At 32.2% G+C, this 12,153-nt stretch overlaps 1 protein-coding gene across 3 annotated transcripts in view; it reads right to left on the bottom strand.

Annotated features, from left to right (window-relative positions):
- The window catches only part of SHPRH (SNF2 histone linker PHD RING helicase), an 82,860-nt gene that overhangs the window by 51,498 nt on the left and 19,209 nt on the right, over positions 1-12,153 (bottom strand). For all 3 annotated transcript variants that reach the window (XR_009521902.1, XM_060029832.1, XM_060029833.1), the window contains exons 7-14: positions 10,649-10,757; positions 9,772-10,028; positions 7,634-8,296; positions 5,908-6,159; positions 5,010-5,088; positions 2,966-3,129; positions 2,590-2,846; positions 1,310-1,431 (exon numbers count right to left, since the gene is read on the bottom strand). Coding sequence is in view for 2 of the 3 variants with exons in the window: in XM_060029832.1 (XP_059885815.1) it covers positions 1,310-1,431; positions 2,590-2,846; positions 2,966-3,129; positions 5,010-5,088; positions 5,908-6,159; positions 7,634-8,296; positions 9,772-10,028; positions 10,649-10,757 (1,903 nt within the window). In the remaining variant the exon portion in view is untranslated. The remainder of the gene's footprint in view (positions 1-1,309; positions 1,432-2,589; positions 2,847-2,965; positions 3,130-5,009; positions 5,089-5,907; positions 6,160-7,633; positions 8,297-9,771; positions 10,029-10,648; positions 10,758-12,153) is intronic.

Raw genomic sequence — 12,153 nt, 5'->3', positions numbered from 1 at the left:
TCCCCTGCATCGGCAGGCAGACTCTCAACCACTGCGCCACCGGGGAAGCCCAAATTGAACTTTTTGAATATGGATAGCTAATTGTTCCAGTACCATTTACTGAAAACACTAAGCTTTCTCCACTGAAATGCCTTTGCGTCTTTGTTGAAAAATCAACTGATCATAAATAAGTGGGACTAGTTCTGGACTCTATTTTGTTCCATTGGTCTACTTGCCTATCTTTATGCCAGTATTATACTGTCTTGATTATTATAGCTTTAAAATAAGTGTTGATTCAGGTAAATCTTCCAACTATTTTGTTCTTTTCCAAACTTGTTTTGACTATTCTAGGTGAATTTTAGGATCAGCTTGTCAACTTCCATAAACAGCCTGCTAAAATTTTTGTTTGGGAAAATTTTGATTGCATTGACTCTGTATATCAATTTGAGATGAATCAGTATCTTAATAATATTAAGTCTTCTGATCCATGATCACGGTATAACTAGGTATTCTTTAATTTCTGTTAGCAATATTTGTACTTTTCAATGTTTCTGTGATTTTTGTATGGGTCCCGTACATATTTTTTCCAACTTGATGTCAAAGTATTTCATATTTTTTTGATACTACTATGAATGGCATTGTTATAATTTCTTATTGTTCATTCCCAGTATATAGGAATATAATACATTTTTATATATTCATCTTGTCTTATGCAACCTTGCGAAACTCATTTATTTGCTCTAGTAGTTTTCCTACATAGACAATCACATTGCAGCAAATAAAGATAATTTTATTTTTGTCCTATTCAATCTGATTAACTGTTTGTCTTCCTCTATTAAGAATTTAAGGCCCACAAGATCAGAGACTACTTTATCTTACTGTATTATTTTTAGTACCTAGATCATACCCAGCACACAGCAGACATTCTAATATTTGTTGGGAGAATGAATTTATAAACAGTATTACTTTGTAAATCAATATTCACTTGAATGTGTCAAATTTTAACCATTCTTCTATTTCTAGGCATTTTGGTTGTTTCAGTTGTTCACTACTATAGACTAAAATCCATAATTTATTGCCAAATCTTTGTTCACATCATAATTTCCCTAAAAAAATTTCTAAAAGTGGAAATGTTTGGTGAAAGCATATGTAAACTTTGAAGGTTTTTGAAGTGTTCTGTGTAACTGCTCTTCATTAAGCTGAACCTATTTAAATTCCGAATAGTACCATGTGAAAGTGTCTTTCTTGGGAAACTTTGATTTCTACTATAACTAATCTTCCTCATTAAGTGTTTAGAAGAATCAGAGATAACAAAGCAATCACCTTCTACCTTTAATGATGTGGATGCCTGCTAAGCCATTGAGGGCACAAACCAGCTGCCGATGTGCTTCTTCACATTCAGTTCCACATTTCTTCTGCAGAGATGTCAGCAGTTCCTCCATTGTCATGGTGCTAAAAGAAAAGGGAGATTGTTCAGGACTAGAAAGAATCCTAAGTTAGAGTATTATATTACATAAGGTCAAGGGCACCAGACTCTTACAGAGTCTTTGTGATCTTCAGTATCTTTCTGTTTACCCCCATTTTCACCATTATCACTTTTAGCTTGATTACCTCTTACTATTCTAGCAAGCATTCTTCTGATCCCATCATTCTTTAACTTTCTCTCATTTCAGTCAATGAAGACCAGAAGTAGGAAAATCTTCCTAAAGTACAAAGTACACATGATATACTTGGAACAGTATGGGTATGAGAATGTAACACTGAATCTGTATCCTAGCACTAAACGTAATTAACCTCTAAGAGCCTGACTTTTTTTAATCTGTAAAGAAAATGAATATTCTCCAAGGATCAGCTCAAATGCCATTTCCACCAGAAGGCTGTCTAACATTAACTGCTTTATATAGAAATTACTGTCATACTCTAATTGTCCACAGCAATTCATATATACCTCTTGTGAAATACATCATGTTTGCCTTACATAATAGAGATCTATAATCTTTGTCAGCTCCTTTATTTGTCCATAAACTGCTTAAAGGCAAGGACAAAAGTCAAATTCCTCTTTATGTTTCTTACAGCACCTGAAAGGGTATCTTTTTAATATCAAGTGCTAAAAAAAAGACCAGTTCTTAAGTCACAGTCTGATGAACAAAAAAGTTTCTGGGACAATAGAGTATTGTGGGCATAAATAACCTTAATGTATTAGAAAGGAATAATCAAAGAATATAGCTAACACGACTATAAAGAAAATATTTAATGGTAATCTAATTCATCTAATTCCCCGATGTGGGAACCAAAAAATATAATGCAAAAAGAACAAAAGCCTTTCATATCTGGGGTGCAGCAGAAAACAACCCCCCCACAAAAAAAACAACAAAACTCTACAACAGTTCTAATTTTAAAGAAATGTTCAAAACCGTGAAAATAATTTTGATGTGATTCTCTATCACAAAGGGGGTTCCATATCAAAGAAAAATCACCACACTGCTAAAAATAGCTGACAACTCAGTTATAATACCCTGAACGAAACTGTGGGCTAGGAAGCTAATTGCTTAAATATTGTCTATGACTACTGTATTATCAATTGGAGTATAAGAAAATTGGTAATAAAACCTTTTCTGGAGTGGCAAGAACTCCCCACGAACAGCCTGTGGGTGGCAGCAGGCCTGCCTGAGCCTCAGCAATGGATATAGGATGGAGGTGACAGTCCTTCTGTCCAGGCTGCTGAGCTTCAAAGCCCAGTCAGAAATCTTCCTGAGTTTTACTACTGCATCCTGGCAGCACACTTCATGTTGACGGTGATAGAAATGTCTTTCCACTGGAGAAAAGTGGAGCCAGTGGATTTCTTCTGTCTGAGGGGGTATCTGGATCTATACAGAGGAGAAAAAAGAAGATTTCACCTGGAAATTTAACTTTCTACCAAAATTCTGCTTTTCTTCTTTTTTTTTTTTCCTAATACCCTTAATCAATAAAAACTTATCCTACTGACTTGGTCAATCACATCTTTCTTTGCAGACCTCCACAGTATCTTGGCAATAAAGCTGTAGAGGAGCTGAGGATTCTTCTTGCAGTAAGGGCGATAGAGAAGTCGAACCCACCAGTGTTTGACACAGTAAGGTTCAATACCAAGAAAGACCACTAACCCAAAAAGATCTGAAAAGAAAGAAAAAAAGTACATTGAGAATACAGACGGTGCCCAACTTACGATGGTTTGACTTACAATTTTTTGACTTTACCATGGTGCAAAAACGAACGTTGTTAATTAATAAATCATCAAATCTGATTTATCTCTATCAGTCTAGCATAGTGGATCTCAACTGAGGTGGAGGTGGAGGGGTGTGATTTTGCCCACTGGAGACATTTGGCCGTGTCTGGAGACATTTGTGGGTGTCACAATTGCAAGAATGCTACCAGCATCTAGAGGGTAAAAGCTCAGTATCCAAAATGCCCAGAACAGCTCCCCCCAAAAATGAACTATCTGTCCCTAAATGTCAATGGGGCTAAGGTGAAGAAACCCTGGTCTAACACAAAAAGAAAACAAATGAGACTTCTACTTCCAAATACAACATAGTAAGTCACGTCAGGCTAACATTCCCACTGCAACAACTACAAAAAGAACAGATATATTACAAGAGTCATAGTGTTAAAGATATCAGCGAATCATGGAAGCAAAGATGAAAGATAAACTAAATTTCTAGAAATTTGGGAAAGGCTATTTTTTAAGGTAACTTGGGCATGAGAAAACTTTTGGGGGTGATTATGTTGGCTGCGGAAATAAACTCACAGGTAAATACATATGTCAAAAATTTATAAATTTTACATTTTAAATATTTACAGTTTCATTATATGTCATTTATACCTCAATAAAGGTGTTAAAAAAATTAATAAAAAATTTGTTGAATGGTGACAAGTGCTCAAAACACCTGCCAACATCTTATTCAACCAAAATAAACTAACTACCCAGGGAACTGAGGAATTATTGCTCATACTTTTCAATATTAAAATTAGAAAAAAGTAACTTTGATAGTCATTTTCTTTTTTCTATACCTTCTCAGCTAACCTTTGAGCTGAGTGATATCTTATAAACACCTAAATATCATAATTGGGCAGTTTCCAATGTAACAGCAGACGACTAAATTTGGCCTTTTAATTAGACTGATATTATTCTATAAATATGTTTTGCAATGTAACTTACTAAAATTACACAGGTATTTTAATATATACCTAAAATCTTCCTAAAAAACTCTTGCCCCCCTAAAAATAATCATCAAAAAAAATTGTTTTTCACATCACTGTAATGGATGGATGTTGATATTTTTATTTTAGCAGAATGATAAGTTATTCTGCTAGAAACAAACAATATATGAAAATTTGAATTTTCAGAATGATAAATTTTGAGGATGAATATTTGCCACAGGACTCCAAAAATATTTATATTTTATAATTAATTGCATTTTAATGACAGCTTTTCAGGAAATTTATTATGTAAAACAACATTTACTTAAACCTTTAGTTTTAAATATTTGCAACTTGAACAAAAGTTTTAAAAATGCAGTCTATGTTCTATGGAAAAAATAAGTTATATGAATGAGATTAATGTAGAAGCATGAGTTATACTGTGTGAGCGGGAGGTCCTTATTTTTATAGACACGGCCAAGTGAAATTAATTCCTTTTTCCTCTCTCTCTGGCTCTTTCCCTCTTTCTTTCTTGTCAGGTTCTTCCTGTTTTCTACTCACCATTTGGAACTTTGAGTTCAATTCAGACCTATGTCTACACTGTTCAAGCACGCACAGTAACTGCTCAAATTAGGACAATGGGACTACTCACCATATATCTATCCTCATATATGCAAACAAATATCGCTTGATTCCATTTAAAAAGGTTAAGTGTTTGAAACTATTAGGAGTCAAATATAAATACATATATAATCACTTAAGTAAGGATTTCAGCAAAAGTTAAACATAAAATACTTCTTGTTCAAAAAAATTAAGCTTTTCAAATATATGCGATATGTGAGAAAACCATACATTACCCTCCAATCCTCTCTGTACTGGAGTGCCACTGATGCACCAGCGGTTAATCCCACTTAAGCGCTGAGCCATTTCTGCAGCCTGATGGGAGAGAAATATGAAATAAAAAAGAAAAGAAAAAAGACACAGGGAAAACTCAAAAGTCAGGAATATGTTTACTTATGAAAATAGCCCATGTCAAGCTACGTTTCAGGTCAGATGCATCTGCGCTTATCGAACACTTATCACACTCAATATTGAATGTCATATTCAACGGGCTATCTTCTAGTACAGTGGTTCTCATTAGCAGGGGGCTGTCATGTGTCCTTCCAAAGAGGAAAGGTAGTTCAAGTATGTGTAGAATGAAAATACCCGCTGAATGACTGATACATTCCCTCGACCACCCCATTCTCCAGATGTGAACCACTATGCTAATAGACATGATTTATAAATTCAGTTCAGGTTATAGACTGGCCAAAGACAGAATAAAGACATACAACAAAGTCTGAATAAAAATTCTGTCCTCTAAAGTAGTATTTTTCTATTACCATTTGGTCTCTCTGATCAAAAAACTGCCAAAGTTATCAGAGGCTATATGACGAGCCTTCCACATAGCAGAAGTGCTTATAAAAGTCCCTAAATACTTTGATCTGCATCACACAAAAACTGCCATCTTATTCAAATATACATGTGCATTGCATTTAGAGCAATGATTCACAGATTACCAAACTAATTCCTAAGGATTATATAGTTCATACACAGAGAAAAGCAAATGTTGAGTGTTTAAAGGCAAACTTTTGGCCAATGTCAATGCTGTGGGTTAACTACACTTAAACTATTACATTTTCTATGGACAGTTTCCTCCAATCCCTTTCCCTTTTCTCTTCCCCAGCCCTCAGAAGGTTCTGCAGAAATTCTCACTTTTACAGTAGGACATTCAACCATCTGAGCTTCATCAAGGCAAATCCTCCACCACTCCACAGCTACAAGGGGGCTCGGAATGGCCATATAGCGCTTCTGGTTCCTTAAGCGACGCCCATCCTCACTATTGCTGTGTGGGATATCTACATAGTTTAGTTCTGAACGAAGGACATCGTAAGTAATGATGACTATATCCTGTTCTGCCAAAAAATGAGGCTGTAAAAAACCATCTTTCTTCACTCCTTGATATACCTAGGAAATAATCAGCATAGACATAGTTATTGCAGAAAGGCACATCAAAGATACTGAAACAGTCATTTATTTATACACTTACTGAGCCCTTTCTATTTGTTTAGAACCAAACATGCTATAAGATACATCCTATACTTGTCTAGAGAAAGATGCATTTTAGTGTGTAAGACTAATAACATTAAGTAATGTGAATGGAACAGTAAATGTGAAGGCTCACAGTGGAAAGACCAATTCTATGGCTAAGAAGGTAAATTCAGAGAGAAATTCAAATTTGCGGTAGATCTTGAAGTACATTGAGGAGTCCTCACAGGTGGAGAAAAAGGGAAAAGGACTTACAGGTAGGTGGGTAGATGGAATAGCTTGTACGAAAGCACAATGGTGTGAAAAAGTAGAACAATAAGAGCTATTATTTACTGAATGCCTTTTATATTTCAGACACCATGCAAAGTTTTATCTCCTACTTTCAAAAACAATCCTGTTAGTTGTTATTATTTCTATCCCACACATAAGAAACATGTAGTGACTTGCTCCAAACTGGTAGAGTCAAGATTCAAACCAAGGTTTGCCTACCCTACAGAACAGAGCTCCTCAATGGCAAAGACGGTCTTTTACATATTACTGTACTCTCCATGCCTATCATAGTGGCTGAAATCCAGAAAACATACATAACATTTGTGTGGAAAGAAGAACAAAGAGAGTAAAGAAAACTAACAGTAGTGAACAACAACATTAAATGACCACTTACTATGTGCCAGCACTTTATCAAATCATTTAATCTTCACAAAAAGTCTGTGAGGGGGTACTACTTTCAGAACTTAGCACAATTCCTGGCACATAATAGGTACTCAATAAATATCTGTTGAATGAGTAAATCCTTATTTTACAGATGGGGTAACTGAGGCTTCAGAGGAAGATTCTGGAGCTAAAAGTTGAAAGATCATACAAGTTCATACTATTACACAATGCTGCCTTTGAATTGCATTTCTCTCAGAGTATAAACGCTTATACAAAGACTTTTTCATTTATACGATCAAGATTTTTTTCAAAAGCTTTCATCTTTCCATCCAAAGTGCTTTAACTTCTGATGTCAGAAAAGAATAAACAGTCTACGGTTCTATTTCTTATTCTCAATTTCCTCTTCAAGTTCTGATTTAATATTATTATTATCTCATTAAGTTAATTTTGGGGACAAAAAACAAAGTGACAAAGATTATAAAAATTATCATGGGGCTTCCCTGGTGCCTGCTGATGCAGGAGACACGGGTTCGTGCCCCGGTCCGGGAGGATCCCACATGCCGCGGAGCGGCTGTGCCCGTGAGCCATGGCTGCTGGGCCTGCGCGTCCGGAGCCTGTGCTCCGCAATGGGAGAGGCCACAACAGTGAGAGGCCCACATACCTCAAAAAAAAAAAAAAAAAAATCATGGAGTGAAAATTTACATTTTCCTATCCCTTTAAAGAGTCCAAACTACCTTACCAAGACCCGAAGAGATGATGACCTCACATGTCTATTGATTTCATCCACCCACTGATGACAGATGGAACTAGGGGAGATGATCAGCGTTGCCCTTGTTGATACTGGCTCCATCGCAACAAGGCAGTGGGGGCAGTAGAAAGGTTTAATCTTCAGATTCTTCTCTTCATAATTCACACATTTTGCATGCTGCCACAAGTGGCATTTCAGGCACTGAACACGAGGCTTACGGTCTACCTGGTCAACTTCACCACATATGCACTCAAAGTGATAATCGGAGGAATTATAGGGACCCATGATATTAGAATGTGGCATGTCATGACCAACAGGATTTAGAGATTCAGCTTGGTCCTTCGCTGCATGTTTTTGCTTGACTTCAAAGACACATGTACTTTCGGATGTGGTAACATCAGTAACTGCAGAGTCACCAGTAGCTGGACAGTGATCCTGTGAGTTGAGATTGATGTTAAGCTGACTTTTTTCCTTTTTTGTGGATGGAACAACAGGCTTTTTCCTCAATTTACTACGATTTCTCCTGGCCTTATAGTAATAATAGTAAGGATCATCATCATCATCAGAGGTGTTTGATGGCAAGTATTCGGAATCTGTGTCCTTGCTCCCTGGTTTTCTGGATTCTTTCTGAATTTTCCTTGGACTCCCCACAACCTATGAAAAATATTATTTATTTAATTTATTTCAACAGAGTGACATATCTGAAATTAAATGCCCAACTTCATGTGCTTTACATAAAAATCTAGTAGCCAGTCTTTGTTACCCCTTCCCTGAGGAGAATCACTCTTGATCAGTGGCTTTCAAGTTGCTCTAAGAACTCCCCTCCCTGATTTCCCCTCCAAAAGCAAAAGAAAGCTCTACTGCTATATCATTAAGATTTGGAGTGAACAAAAGTTAGAAAGATAAAGGAAGCTACTAATTTTGGCATCAACTTCTTATAATTTACAATCTGCCTAAATCAATAAAAGACTGGTAGTTTATAATATATAAATATACAAACTAGGGCAATTATACAAATACCAAGTATTAAAATACAGCATTTAAACAAAGTGAAAATTAATCTACTAGTTACTGCAATTAGCAAATAAGTTCCTTCTTTCTTTCTCCTTTCTAACTGTGTACCCTCCTGCAATTATTTATTGAATGCCAATTCTGTGCCAGGCATCATGTTAGATGCTGGGGATATATATATGAGGAATATTTAGCTCCTGGTCTCAAAGGGGTCTGTTGGAAAAGACAGAACAGTAAAAAATAAAATGACGCCACAGGAATGCATAAGAGGGTTATATAACCCAGAGGGGCTGCGATGGGGAGGTAGGTGCCAGCAATAGCTTCCTAGAAGTGATGTCACAGTCAAGGTTGAACAGAGGAATGAATGACATTAACATGGAATGACTGGCATTAACTGAAGGAGATTTTCTTTTTTGGGTAGCAGAAGGATTATTAAAAGCACAGAAGTTCATTGCAGTCTTCTAACCTAGCTGGGGAGAAACTGGTGGAGACTCCCTGATCTAGGAAATGAACTTTTTGGACTGTCATTTCTTTCACAGTAGCTAAGCTGGTAACTTTACATTCTAAATTGTTGTCATTAGTCTTTTCTTGATTTATGTTTGCCAATTTGTAACAATTTTCTTAAAAGCAAACTGAACTTATTGGCCACAAAGCAGCAGTTTTATAAAAAAAATATAAACATTTTATAAGGTGATGACATGAGAAAAATAAAAACTTATATAAAAGATTCATTGTATATAAAGAGCTATGCAAATGTAAGGTATCAATATTTTTATAAAGTATGGAACATGCTTTTTAAACTGCTGACAACATGAGGGGAAGAAAAGTTACCTTAAATTATAATATGCTTAACAAACTAATTTTATAATTCACTCAATAAATATTTATTGAGTACCTGACATGTCACGCACTCTTCTCCAGGCTTAATGGTGACCAAAATAAAGTTGCTACTCTGATGGAACTTATATTCAGGAAGTAGAAAACATATGCCTCAGCCGTAAGCGTTTTTCCCAATGTTTGTTTTTTTATCATCAGACTGTAAGAGCTTCAGACAGGTGGGGTCTGTCAACTTATTCTGTAAAGCATCACATAAAGCTACTTAATAAATGCTCTGTTACCTGCTTTTTTGTTTTATCATGTATATCCTCTTCCTTGTAATTCTTTCCCAGTGTAAAAGTACCAGAAAAACCGTGGCCTTTGATCTGTTTCACAAGACCTTCAAAAATTAAACATTTCAGCATCCTTTTCAGAAGACTCCTGTTCCGTTGAACATCATATCTATATATAGAACTGACATACTTGTAGATGGAAAGAATGGAAACTCCTTTTTTTCCATTCATTTCTTTAACAGCTGTCAGGATCATCACACGTGTAGCTAAATGCAAAAGGATATACTAACTCAGTCAAAACAATTAAAATGAAAAGAAAACTCAGTTAATCTTAATGTGTACCGAGGACCAAGTTAAGAAGAAAATAAATCAAAGATTTATTAAAGATATGTTGTCTGTACATCATCATTTTGAAGAATATGTAATAAAAATTGATCTCAATAATTAAGAAATAAATTACTGTAATGGAATAATTTAAGGAAGAATTACATTAATTTGCTAATCTTACAAATCAACTATTATTTAAAACTACATATTAAAAAAAAACTTCTCACAGTTATTTACATAAATGCTACCATTAGCAAGGGAAACATTCATTTGCTAGCAGAATTTGAAGTAGCTACTCTTTATCAAAGCCTGATTTAAACTGTAAGCTAAAGAAATTTAAATGTTACAAATTAAGCAAAAAACTGTCTGGACCAAGTCAAACCAAAGAATAAATGTTTATTTTTGTTAAGATAATATGCCTTGTAATTGAACTTTTATGCAAAGTATAAATAACTGTAGAAACAATTATTCATAACAATTACAAGATATTTCTATATAATAAGAACCAGAACAAAGATCACTGTAAAAAGGTGTTACCTTTAAGAGATTTCATACTTACGGGGGCACTGAACTTTTTCTTTTGGTTCAAATTCCATATTCTGGGTTTCTGTGTTTTTTACATTTCCTCCAGAATTATGTGATGGAATGAAATAATTCACCACTTTTCCCTGATATAAACAACATTAAGTAGTCACACAGTGTTTTGCTTTCAGTATTCTGAGTTGCTTAATAAGACAAACCCTCCTTCTATTAAGGAGATGCAAAAGAGTTATAATAAATTATGAAAGAAAGGGCTAAATATGTTATGCACAGATATAAACCTTATTTTTTATTTCAGAGTTTACAGCTAGCCATCACTTTTTAAAATTGTACATTATCTTAAATTACCTAAATTTTAAGTGTGAAACTTCTGAAATTAACTTTTCAAGCCTTGTTTAAAATAGTAATAACCCACTGAATTTGTAATAATTAAATATTATAAATAATATTATTTAATTATAATATTATTATAAAATAATATTATTATTTTAATTAATAATTAAATTAATAATTAATTAATATTATAATATAATTAATTAATAATTAATTAATATAATTAATATAATTAATATAATTAATTAATTAAATAATTAAATATATAATAATATATTATAATATATATATTATATAATATATAATAATATATTATATATATAATATAATATATATAATATATATATAATATATTATATATATAATATATAATATATTATATATATAATTATATATATAATATATATATATTATATAATTATATAATATATATATAATATATTATATATATAAAATATATATAATATATAATAATATATAATAATAATTATAATATATAATAATAATATAATTAATTAAATTAATTAATATAATTATAATATTATTTTAATTAATAATTAAATTAATAATTAATTAATATTATAATATAATTAATTAATATAATTAATTAATATTATAAAATAATAATATTAATATTATATTATATATTATATTAATATATATTATATATAATATATATTATATATTATATATTATATATATTAAATATATATAATAATATATATAATATATAATATATATTATATTAATATTATAATATAATATATTATATTATATTATAATATAATATATTATAATTATTAATATATTTTATTTATTTATATTTAATTATATATTTATAAATATATAAATATAAATTATATAATTTATATTATATATAAAATATATAAATATAAATTATATATTTATAAATATATAAATATAAATATTTATATATATTTAGTATATATTTATTAATATAATTAATAATATATTAATATTATAATATTATATTATAATATTAATATTATATATATATTATAATATTAATATTATAAAATAATATTATTTAATAATAATTAAATATTATAAATAATTAAATAATTAAAATTAACACAGCTAATGAACAGAAAATATCCAAAGGAAGTTACCGATAGTTAAAACTGAATACTCCAACTCATTTTCTACAAAGGAGATAGACATTCCCTACGC

Source organism: Delphinus delphis, chromosome 14 (assembly GCF_949987515.2).
Source record: "Delphinus delphis chromosome 14, mDelDel1.2, whole genome shotgun sequence".
NCBI lineage: Eukaryota > Metazoa > Chordata > Mammalia > Artiodactyla > Delphinidae > Delphinus > Delphinus delphis.
This window is presented reverse-complemented; position numbering and strand designations above follow the sequence as displayed.